The sequence below is a fragment of the Suricata suricatta genome, chromosome 9 (assembly GCF_006229205.1).
Source record: "Suricata suricatta isolate VVHF042 chromosome 9, meerkat_22Aug2017_6uvM2_HiC, whole genome shotgun sequence".
Classification (NCBI taxonomy): Eukaryota; Metazoa; Chordata; class Mammalia; order Carnivora; family Herpestidae; genus Suricata; species Suricata suricatta.
The window spans coordinates 23,834,617-23,846,861 of NC_043708.1; the positions used below are offsets into that span (position 1 = coordinate 23,834,617).

The window sequence follows — 12,245 nt, forward strand, 5'->3', positions numbered from 1 at the left end:
TTTAATTTTTTTTTTTTTTTTTGAGAGACAGCTTGAGCAGGGGAGGGTCAGAGAGAGAGGGAAACAGAATCTGAAGCAGGCTCCAGGCTCTGAGCTAGCTGTCAGCACAGAGCCCGACGCAGGGCTCGAACCCACAAACTGTGAGATCATGACCTGAGCCGAAGCCGGACACTTAACTGACTGAGCCACCCAGGTGCCCCAAATACTAGGTTTTTCTGAAGTCAGAGTTCATAAATGTCCTTTCCTTTGTGGTCTTTGTAAGTCATGTGTTGTTTTAAATTAATAAATCCTGTATCTGAGGTCAGGGGGATAAATGGTTCATGGGTTCTTCCAGCTGAAAGTCAGTCTTAAATTGTTTCCATATGGAACTTCAGTTAAACCTTTTCTTGAAGATACCACTGTTCTGATCACATTCTGAAGGGTAGCGCCTAATTTGCTTTTTATATTTTACACATTTGGAGTGAAAAAAGCGTTTCTTCTTCTGCTAAATAAATAAGAATACTATTTACTGGGTTTTTTTTTTCTCTTTACAAACACTGAGTTTTAATAATTAAATTTAAGAACTAGCAAATATGTCTTTTAACTAATAATCACTTGATTCCCTATTATGAAGTAGGTGTCCATTTTCATATGAGATTATAATCATAAGAATGAACAGAAGATGTGTCTGATATGATGGAAATTTAGGGAGTCCCCTCGGCTCTCCTGCCCACCTTTCCATTTCGTAGTCTAACTAGGGTGTTGTAGACGGAGCCCTGTCTCCGAAGCTGAGGCCCTGCACCCCAGGTTTGTTACTGGATCCACAGGTAGCACCCATGGGTGCTTGGGGAATGAATAATAAGGCCAAAGGGCCGCCATGAAAACTGCGTTCTGTGGCCTGTGTGAGGCGCTTTTATTAAAAAGCCCTAGAATTGAGGATTACAACATTTTGCTGTCTTTGGATTTCTCAGAGAAGTATCTGGGGCTTCGAGTTTCCATGTCCTTCTATTAGATTTTTTCTGAGAAACTGTGAACACATGTCCCTTTCTTAAATTGGATCCTCTGTTCTGACTCTCTGGGCTGCTTTTGGAAAGATGAACTCTGTGAACTGACTGTGATTCGTGCACTTGCTGTATACACGTTATACTTCAACCAATAGTTCATTTTTTAAAAAACATATACATATAAAAAATACAACAGTTACGTACCTCTACCACATAGGACTGGTGTAGCGATCAGGAAGAGATTGTTTGGGGTGGCTCAGTCCTTTATGAATCTAACTTTTGATTTTGGCTCAAGTCATGATCTCACTGAGCCCTGCATTGGACTCTGTGCTGACAGTGCAGAGCCTGCTGGGGGTTCTCTCGCTCCCTCTCTCTATCCCTGCCCCACTTACACATGCACTCTGTCTCAAAAAAGGGGGGGGAGACTTTTCGTTTCATAAGTTATCTTAGTGTTTGGATTTCTTTGAAAAACAGAAGAGCAAGTTTTATAAGAAAGAAAGTTATACTGAGCTTTGTTGCCAAGAAAGCAAGTTACACTGAGCCAGTTAGTTTCAATGGGAAGACCAACTGATCTCTCAAGATTAGCATTTTGGAGTTCAAACTCAGACCTGAGTCTGAGCTCTCTCTGTTCTTGCTCCCTCACTTACACCCTGTCCATTACCTACCCAGAGTCTCTTAATGGCTTCCTCTTTATTTATTTATTTATTTATTTATTTATTTATTATTTTAATGTTTATTTTTGAGAGATGGAGAAAGAGAGTTTGAGTGGGGAGGGGCAGAGGGAGAGAGAGAGAGAGAGAGAGAGAGAGAGAGAGAGAGAGAATCCAAAGCAGCCTCCAGGGTTGAATGGGACTCGAACTCACAAAGGTGAGATGGTGACCTGAGCCAAAGTCGGCCGCTTAACCAACTGAGCCACCCAGGCGCCCCAGTTTCCCCTTTTTCTTACTAAGTCTGATCAGCAGTGCACTTTGGGTGCTGTTTTCATCTTGCATCTAGGAAGCATCTCAACACAGACCTCTCATCAGTTTTCTTGTATTTTGATAATAGAAGCAGCAAGTACTAGAATACGAAAGGAGAGAGGACAGTTATAGCCAGCCTGGCAAGTTCAGGGTGCATGTTCCTTTTTCTACCAAGCATAACATCCTTTGATGAATTGTACCCTTTATCCTGCATAATTGCTACTCACAGTCCATTATTCATGACCAGCCTGACGTTCTTGCTCAAAAAGCAGCCCTTTGCCCACCTGCCCAGCAGTCAGATCAGAATAGATGCACCAGACACGAATGGCCCCATACAGGATAATCTTGCTGTGAATGTTTTTAGAAAAATACAGCACCAGGCATGCCTGCATCCTACTACCTCTGACTAACCTCTGCTCTTACGTATTCTAGGCTTTAAAAGAGATAGATGAAGTTGGGGACCTATTGCAACTGAAGTATTCTCGTCATCGGTTGGTACCTCTACTGGACAGGCCCTTTGACGAGACTACGTATGAAGAAACAGAAGACTGAGCCTTTTTGGTGCTCCCTCGGAGGAACTCTCCCTTGCCCAGGACAGTGTGCGGCCTTTCTGAGCCAGTGCCAGGAACCATACTTCTGTGGCCATCTCACGTGAAAGACATTTCCTCAACTACTGACGGTGGCCACCTCACTCTAAACGGCATTTTGTAAATAGTAAAAAACTGCTTCACATTCTTCCTTTGCTGCATTTCACCTTTCAAAAAAGAGGTGACCCACTCTTTTTTTTGTCCATTAAAAATGTTTTATTTTATAACTCTTCTCCTTGTGAAATCACGCTGACCCTAGCCTATCCCTGGCTGACCACGCAGGCCCTTACCCTCTCCCCGCCACCTGCGGACGTGGCCCTCCAGAAGCTCCCACTGGCCTCGGCACTGCAGCCGGGAGACTCACCCGGCCCTCCTTCCCAGGGAGCAAGTGCCTTCCTCTTCCTTCCCATCCAAGACTCAGAGGTCACCAGCCTCAGAATCCTGATTTAACCAGTTAAGGATTCAACCAAAGTGTTCTTTTCATCTCAAGTTTAGCCATCTAAGAAAATCTATAAACACTAAAAAAAAACCCTCATTGTGTATCTCCCCCTGGCCAGCAGCCTCCCAAGGCGTGGTCTTGTTCCATTTTGTTCTGGTCACCAAATGATTCCTTCCTTGACCATCAAGTATTTCTTCGTAATGGTCCCTGTCTGAGGGCTATGTCCAATTTCTGGGTTTTTCCCAAGCTCTAAACTAACACTCCCACCTGCTATTTAAAACACTTAAATTGTTCAAAAGGTTCCCACCTCCCACCTTGGTCAGACCCGTGTGGTGAAGCTGACTCACACCTCACTGTGTGCTGTGTCTACAGCTGTTTGGCAGGCTGACCTCCGTCCCCAAGGGTCAGAGGGCGGGGCAGCGTGGGGAGAACGGATTACTCCTGGCGGAACATCTGTGGTTGATTCGTCCTGTTTTCTACTTTCCTGCCTGGGTCTGGGCCCAGATTAGGATTTAAACTGATAAAGGAAAATGTTGGTAAATCCTCTGCTCAGAAATCATTTGTCATGTTCCTGTTTAAGGATTAAAGTTATTAATTTACCCTTTTTAGAAGCTGACCCATTTAAATACTACTCTTTTGACTGCTAGTTCTCTTTTATTACTCTTAATGTCCTAAGGCAATTCTAATCTGGCATCTGGGGCTTAGGGTCTCTCTCTTTTTTCTTTTTTTTTTTTCCTCTTGAGAAATTCTGAACACCTGTATCCCTTTGCTAAATTGGGATTCTCTATTTCCAGTCTTTCCAGGTAAGGGGACTTCTTTCAGAGAGCTTTATACTGCCTGACCAAAGAACAAATCTGAAAACCACCGTGTTAAAGCTCTTATTTTTCTCTGTTGACCAAAGCTTAAGTGAGGAGAACTTTTGACTTTCTTATATCCAAAATCAGCTTGTCTTGTAGTAGCCATCAAGTAACTATGGGGAAAAGATCGGGAACAGAATGGAAGAACACTGTGTGAAAGTAGTTTTGCACGTCTCTATTTTTGAAGTCATTCCTTGAACTGGTAAAAATACTCAGTCCAAATTCTCCCAGGCATCTTGTCATCAGCTGTGGTGTTTGTGCAGATACGTGTAGGGGAGGATGGAAGCAATATGATTGTTGGTGAAGTTTTGGTTTTACGTCTTTTATGTTATCTTTGGTCACTCTCCGCATCCTGAGAGCCTTCAGCCTTTGAAATACTCCAAGGTTTTGTTTTACTTTTTTAAACAATAGAAAAGGGTGAATAAAAGAAGCAAGTAGAAAGGCAGGGACTATATTTAGCATGTATAAATCGAAGTAAAAAAGAGATTGTGTCAACTCAGTAATGTCTTGTAAAATAAAATAGATTGCTAACCTTTCCCCTGCATCTAGTTCCTCACCATAGAGCCTCACTAGAGCACCAGAGAGCGTTTACACTGTAGTTACTATCAAATGCTGTAGGGTTTGCAAAAGTCACAAACTTTAAGCAACAAACTTACCTGCTACACTTTTTACTTTGGCTTGCATGAAGTCAATGCAATTTAAAATGTCAGTATGGGCATTTAAATACATATATATGTATATGTATTTATATCACTTTGCTGGCGCAGAGTTATGGCAGGATAAATGTAGTTAAGTTACAAGTTTATTTTTGAAAAGACAAAACTGTGATCGACGCAGGACTTCTGCTTTCTAGAGAACAAAATGTTACACACGCTGGTTGTCTCTTCTTGGAAACTGTAATATAAATCATATCACAAGTGTCATTATGTAACCAAACATCTGGGGAAATACCGGTGTATATAAATACAGTCATTCGGAATGAGTAGACATGGGTATTGTTTTACGCATGGTCTAACACCACCTGATCCACAGATCTGATGGGATGCAAACAGGTAGCAGCTAACTATTACTACAAAGCTGAGAATCGGGGACTGTCAGTAGAGACGGGACCAACCTTTCCACTTTTTCTCATCCTCTTTCTATTTAGCATAGCCTTTATCCATTTCAGGTTTATAAGACGTTTTTTTGCAGATCACATCCAAAGCCAGAAAATTTATACCTAGGAGACTCACAATCACAGAGAATGGATCAAGAGGCAGTGGCAGATGCTAAAAACTTTACCCCATAATATGGCATGCACGCTACAGCAAGTAAATACGCAAAGAGTATTTCCAGGGCTGAGGTCTTTGGAGCACTTCAACTTTTTGCTTTGCTCTAAAATATTTCTTTCCTTTAAAAATCATCCTAGGAGCAGCCTTGGGAGCCTAGGCTCAGTTGGTTAAGCGTCCGACTCTTGATTTCAGCTCAGATCATGATCTCACGATTTGTAAGTTCAAGCCCTCAGTTGGGCCCCAGGACGCAGAGCCTGCTTGGGACACACTCTCTCTCTCTGGGCCTGCCTCTCCCCGACTTGTGTGGACACTCTGCACGCACACTCTCTCTCTCTCTCAAAATAAGTAAACTTAAAAAAAAATCATCCTAGTCTTGGGGCACCTGGGTGGCTCAGCTGGAGGAGTGTCCAATGCTTGATTTCAGCTCAGGTCATGAGCCCTAGGATCATGGGATGGAGCCCCATGTGGGGCTCTGTTCTGAGCATGGAGCCTGCTCAAGCTTCTTTCTCTTTCCCTCTGCCTCTCTCCTCTGCTTGTGCGAGTACGCTCTCTCTGTCTCTCTTGCCTTCTCTTCTCTTTCTCTCTCTCTCTCTCAAAAATATAAAATAAATCGTCCTAGTCTCCAGAACCCCAAAGTACTGTTTGCTTGTTTGAAGAACTTGACATCTTAATCATGTAGTTACTTTCTTAAACTTTCATGATGGGGTGAGGACTTCAGAAAATCAAAGCATCCTTCATCCTGATGCAGTCATGCAAGGTGAAAAATGCTCTATACAACAGCTCAGGGCTACGTGTTTGCTCCTTTTTCAGAAGCCCAGGATGGGAATATTCTGCTAATGATTTGTCTCTATAATCCCTCCCTCCTATATTTGGCCTTGCTTTCTGTACCTTCCAATTCTTGATTGTTTGAATTTCAACTCTAGAGACAACCTACAAGGTGGCGCTGTGCTTGGAGGATTGCTAGGTCAGATACCCTATTCTTAGGACACTCAGCCTTACCTTTCAGGGGGAGACCGTGAACTTCTTTGTGCCCTACTTGAGGGAGCCTGTATCTAAGTTTATTATGACTAGTACAGTCTAGCTAAACTTTGTAGTGTTTAGTATGCTTTGCTTCATTTCTGTTAGTGAACACCAGGAGAAAATGGCTTACATGGAGAGATTTCCCGGCTTCTCAGGGAAGGGGTAAAAGGGGATGCTATGTACCACTACCTCCCTGTTTTTCCTTCCATCCCGCCCACTTTCCATATTAATAAGGCTCTCTGGCCCCCAGTCACACTAGATTGGGCAGAAGCACAGGACTGCTATAACATCCATGCCATTGGCAGTGAAGAAAAAGAATTTGGGTAATTCTTGTTCAGTAAGAGTTTGTCGCGATGTGGCAAAACCATCGACAGATCGAATACAACTGACTGTCTCCTGGTTCTCTTGTCTGAAGAACTGCTGGGCCCTAATTCCCCGGTGTCTCTCCTTCCCTGGTGTCCTAGGTAAGCCATGGTGGGCCTTTATCTCTAGTGGCTATAACCCATGCGGGTAGAAAAGGGGGAAGAGTGTAGTGCTTTGCCTTGTTGATCAGAACTGTCTCCCACAGGTAAAATCAGCATAGCCCGAAGGGGTCGTGAAGGGGGAGTCATGGAAATCAAAGGACTCTTCTTGGCTGTTGAGCAGCTATGTGCTTAAATGCAGCCTGAGAACCTAAAGATGAACTGCTACCTGCTTAACGGGGACACTGCCCAGCAGGCGTCTTAATCCATTAAGCCACTTAATCAAAATCCCTTCCACGTGGAGAAAAGCGTATCTATTCTCTCCTCAGCTTTGGCCACAGGAAATGTGTTCCGGCTCCTACCCAATTCCCACGTGCCCAGATAGCCTAATTAGAAGGTTGGCTTCCTGCCTTCTCATCCAGAAGAGACGCCAGGACGAGCCAATAATCCTTTTGCTTTTAATTGTATGGACAATGTTGCCCCTTTTGTCTTCTCCAGTGACTTTGTTTTCCAAACACCTTTTGCTATAGATTGAGTCTTTTTTTTTGGCAGAAACCAAAGGAGTTAGCTTGAGTACTTACTGAAGTTCTTTCTTCTACTCTTCTCTGTTGAGTCTGGCAGTCTGCCCTTGCAAGTGGCTTGATGGGGGACCCGTGGGCAAGGTCTTGTTTACTACATAGTACGCGTGATAGATGGCCTTAAACTGTGATTCTCTGTGGTATGATGAGTTCTTATAAACTGATCCTACAGAATGCAGTGGTTTGTAAACTGCAGTTACGCGTTTTTAATGAAGCAATACCCAAAGCTCTGTTCTTTTGGAATAGTTGTGGGGAAGTTGAATGACAAGTAAAAAACCCTGACAGGCTAAGAGTCCCGCCTTGTTGCCATGCCCCTGGATGGGTGGATCCCTCCATACATGCGTGAGGAGCCTTGAGTCAATCCAGAGCCTGCTTTTTCTGACTATTCTCAGGTTTCTTGTGCAAAGTTTGGTCGCTTGGCCCAGGCCTTCTAAGGGTGTGTGGGACATATTTCTGACTGGAATGGAGTGGTAACTTGTCTTCACCCTTAACACTTGGTCATGTTCCGTCAGTATGTTCAACCAATGGTTGGGATGGTAAAAAGTGTCCTTGATGGTTCTTTACAGGATATTGTTGAAATCACCATGTCAACTGAGCCAGCACGTCCACAAAGTCTTGATGATCCCTCTCTGTGGAAAAGTAGCAAACATTAAGAGAAGGGGGAAAGAGAATAAGAACAGAGAAATAGCTAATGGGGAGCTGAGATCGTATTTTCTTGGCCTTTTTTTTTTTCCATTGACCAATTTGCCTGTAAGCTGGACTTTGCAAGAGGTGCTGTGATAACCCCTCTCCATTGTTGGGATGCTTATCTAATCTGAGAAAGTGTGAGGGGGGAATGTAAATAAAAAATTTTCAATTCTCGTACTGTGTTAAAATGTCACTCTTCTCTCGCTCTCCCTTATCCCCGCCTACCTTTCTTGCCAGTTGGTTTTTTTTTTCTACCTTGTTGGATGACTGTGAAACTATAATAATGGGTTGGGTCCGGTGTATCAGTTTTGAGAGCACATGTTAAGAACTGAAGGGGAACCACTTGAAATGACTTAATCATTCCATGCGAATAATATTGTTTTGCCCAAATAAACTATTCAGAAAGCTATCTGCCTTTATTCATTCAACCAACAAGTATGGAGTGTTATTTCCATGTCAGGCTCTGCACTGAGCAGTACCAGCACCAGCAGCAATCAAACAGGAAACAAGCGTACGGACACACACATCATTTTACTAAGTCTGTGAAGGAAAAGTAGAGAGTGTGATAAAAACGGGTGGGTAACCAGGATGTGCTTCAGACAGAGATCACAGAGAAAACATTTCTAAGGCATGGAGGATCCAAAAAAGTGTGGCTGATGCTCTGTGAGCAAAGGGAAGGATGATGTTGGGTTGGGGGAGGAGGGTCCTCGGAGGTGGGGGTCGAGGCTTGCTGCCCTGGGCTGTCAGCGTGAGGGGTTGGTTATCTTTCACATTAGGGGAAAGCAGGGTGGAGTTGCAAGCATTGAAAAAGATCACCACTAGTGTGCTCCCTTTTTTTGTAGCCATTGGCAAGTTGATAAAATGTATATAGAAATGCAAATAGCCAGTTTTGGAAAAGAATTTGTACTACCTGAGTTCAAAACTTTCTACAGAGCTACTGTAACCAAGACTGCATTTGGCGGTAGCAAGTTCATATTGAACACATAAGACAGAATGGAGTCCCAAAACAGTGCTCACTTCGGCAGCATATTATACTAAAATTGGACTGATAGAGAATTAGCACGCCCCTGCACAAGGAGGACACCAGGTGTGTGAAGACTTCCACATTAAAAAAAAATTTGTTTTAACATTTATTTATTTTTGAAAGAGAGAGAGACAGAACATGAACAGCGGAGGGACAGAGAGGGTAACACAGAATCGGAAGCAGGCTCCAGGCTCCAAGCTGTCAGCACAGAGCCCGACACAGGGCTTGAACCCACGAACTGTGAGATCATGACCTGAGCCGAAGTCGGACACTCAACCGACTAGGCCACCCAGGCACCCCAGCCTTCCACATTTTTGAGTGATGTAAAGAACTGTTCAATCACTATATTGAACACCTGAAACTAATACAATACCGTTAACTATACTGAAATTAAAATTAAAAACTTTATTTTTAAAAAGTCCAGAAATAGACCCACACATATATGGTTAGCTGATTTTTGACAAAAGTGCCAAATTAATTCAAGGGGGAAAGTACAGTTAGTCAATGAATGGTGCTGGAGCGACTGAATATCTAGGGGAAATGACCTTCAATTAAAGCACAGATCTGAATAAAAACTAAAACTTCCAAGAGAAAATATAAAATCTGTGACTTTGGATTAGACAACAGTTTCTTAGAACACAAAAAGCATGGCTCAAAAATTCTGATAAACTGTACTCAATCTAAATGAAAACTCAGAGGGACGCCCAGGTGGCTTGGTTGATGAAGCATCCAACTCTTGATTTCGACTCAGGTCACCATCTCATCATACGTGAGACTGAGCCCTACCTCGAGCTCTGGGCTGACAGTATGGAGTCTGCTTAGGACTCTCTCCCTTTCACTCTGCCTGTCCTTTCTCTATCAAAATCAATAAATGAACTTTAAAAAAAGAATGAAAACTTCAAGTTTCAACAAAAGGAAAATGCAAACTCCAGACTAGGATAAAACATACACAATACATACCTAACAGGCTTTCTATCCCGAATATATTTTTTAAAAATCTTAAAACTCAATAAGGCAAGGATATGCAACAAAACATAGGGAAAAGATTTGGACACTTTTCAAAAAATTTTATTATGTTTTAAGTAATCACTACGCCCAGTGTGGGGCTCAAATTCACAACCCCGAGGGGTGCCTGGATGGCTCAGTTGGTTAAAAGCCTCTGACTTCAGCTCTGGTCATGGTCTCACGTTTGTATTCTGTGTCTCCCTCTCCCCCCCCCCATACTCTGTCTCTCTCTGTATCAAAAATAAATAAAACATTAAAAAAATAAAAATTCACAACCCCGAATCAAGAGCCCTGTGCCCTCCCAACTTAGCCAGCCAGATGCCCCAAAGATTTGAACAGAATCATCACAAGAGGAGAGGTACTGATGGCCAGAAACATCACTTGTGGTCAGGGAAATGCAAATTAAAACTACAATAAGATTACACCACTCACCCGCCCACTAGAATGGCTGAATTTAAAAAGAATTACAATACCAAATGTTGACAAGATGTGGGAATGCAAAGTGTACAGCCACTTAAGAAAACAATTTGGCAGTTTTGGGCAGTGATCTCATCCACCTAAGAGAAGCATGCCCACACTTGCCCTTGAATATACACAGCTGCTTGATTCATACCAACCCTGAACTAGAAACAATCCAAATGCTGTTGTATTGAATGCCAGTTGTAGTATTAGGTTCATGGGATGGAATATTGCTCAGCAATGAAGAGGAACAAATCACTGATCCTACAACCGTATGGGTTAATCTTAAAAATATGCTCAGATAAACCAAACACAAAAGAATATATAAATATGATTCTATTAATACAAAAATCTAGAAAGGCAAAACTGACCAATGGTGACAGAGAGTGGATAAGAGGTTGCCGGGGAACCAAGATTGGGAAGGTAGTAATGAATTGTGTCCAATAGGACTGTTAAAAGATAATTTGGGTGTTGCCTTGGTGGCTCCGTTGGTTAAGTGTCCGATGTCGGCCCAGTTCATGTCTCATCATTCATGGGTTCAAGCCCTGTGTCAGGCTCTGTGCTGACAGCTCAGAGCTTGAAGCCTGCCTCACATTGTGTCTCCCTCTCTGCCCCTCTCTGCTCATACTCTGTCTCTCTAAAATGAATAAAACTTTTTTTTTATTCTAAAGAACAAGGTAGTCTCACTTTTTGTCTAGAAAAAAACAGCACGACACAGCAAGTGCTCAAATCCCGGTTTCTTTTGGCTAACATTTGAACGTTTACCATGTACCACACATCTTATTAGGTTGAACCACACGAAATTGCCAGTATTTGACACTTTTGACCAAAAAATGGTAACTTTATCCTAATAAAAATCCTTAACATAGATTCTTATTTAGTGAGGTAGGTACTCCCCCCATACCCCCCCCCACACTTTTATAAATGACAAAAGCAGCAAGAGGTCAAAGAACTTGTCCAATAAAACAAATTCTTAGCAAATGGTAGACGCCAGGTTCAAACCCCGGTTGGCCAACTCCAGAGTCGGTGTGATCCCTGTGATGCCCTACTATTCAAAACACTGCAGAGCCTGGGCTGTGTTGCCAGGGATTGAAGTGGTTTCTCAGAACTGTGCCGGGTCCCCTAAGTTTTTCACTTTGGCTAAACCCAGATCCCAAGTTTTACCCCTATGGCGGGTTTCCTGGCCATCCTCCCCAGCACCTCCAGGGATTTGCTATCCTGCCCTGAAACCAGGCAGCCTTTGTGGTCCCTGAGTAGGCATCTTCCTAGTGTCTTCTGACTGCTCCTCACTGACCTGTCCAAAGCGCTCTCCTGCCGCCCTGCACCTCCACCTGCCCTGCGTCACGGGGCTCCATTCCCTCACAGCCCCCCTCCAGGCCACTGAAACTGTCACTGCCCTTCGGGGTTCCTGATTTTTTATCACCAACTAAGGTTTTATTTCATGACCCGCGTACACTACACGTGAGGATCCCGGCTAGGAGGGAGGGATCGCTAGGAGGAGTGGGTGGTCCCATTGTTTTATCTAGTATAAAACCAGGTGACACCCAGTGGCCGCGCAGGATCTTCTGACCACTCCTTCAAACGTGTCTAGCTGCTGCCCTCCTGGGACTCTTTCCTCACATCGGAGTCTCAAGTCTCTCGGGGTGTTTGAAGTGCTCCAATAGGGGACACCGCGGCAGGTGTTTCTCCGGGCTCCGCCTCCGGCTGGGGAGCTGCGGGAGCCCTGGAGGAGTTACTTCCTGGCCTTCTTCCCCGAGCAAACCTACCTCGAGGCACAAACATCTGCCCCGGACCGAAGGGCTCCCGCGCGGGGCTGCGGCGCGTCCCCCACCCGCGGGGCCCTGGGGCGTCCGTGTGCCCCCGCGCTGTCGGCGCGCCCGCGGGGAAGGCGACCCTCAGGAGTGGCAACGAGCCG

The 12,245-nt window shown here is 44.0% G+C and overlaps 1 protein-coding gene across 1 annotated transcript in view; it reads left to right on the forward strand.

The window, feature by feature from the left end:
- The window catches only part of SPTLC2 (serine palmitoyltransferase long chain base subunit 2), a 107,911-nt gene extending 104,339 nt beyond the window's left edge, over positions 1-3,572 (forward strand). Inside the window, exon 12 of the mRNA XM_029950492.1 lies at positions 2,375-3,572. Within this exon, the coding sequence (XP_029806352.1) occupies positions 2,375-2,494 (120 nt within the window). The 3' untranslated portion in view covers positions 2,495-3,572. The remainder of the gene's footprint in view (positions 1-2,374) is intronic.
- The last annotated feature ends 8,673 nt before the right edge of the window (positions 3,573-12,245 follow it).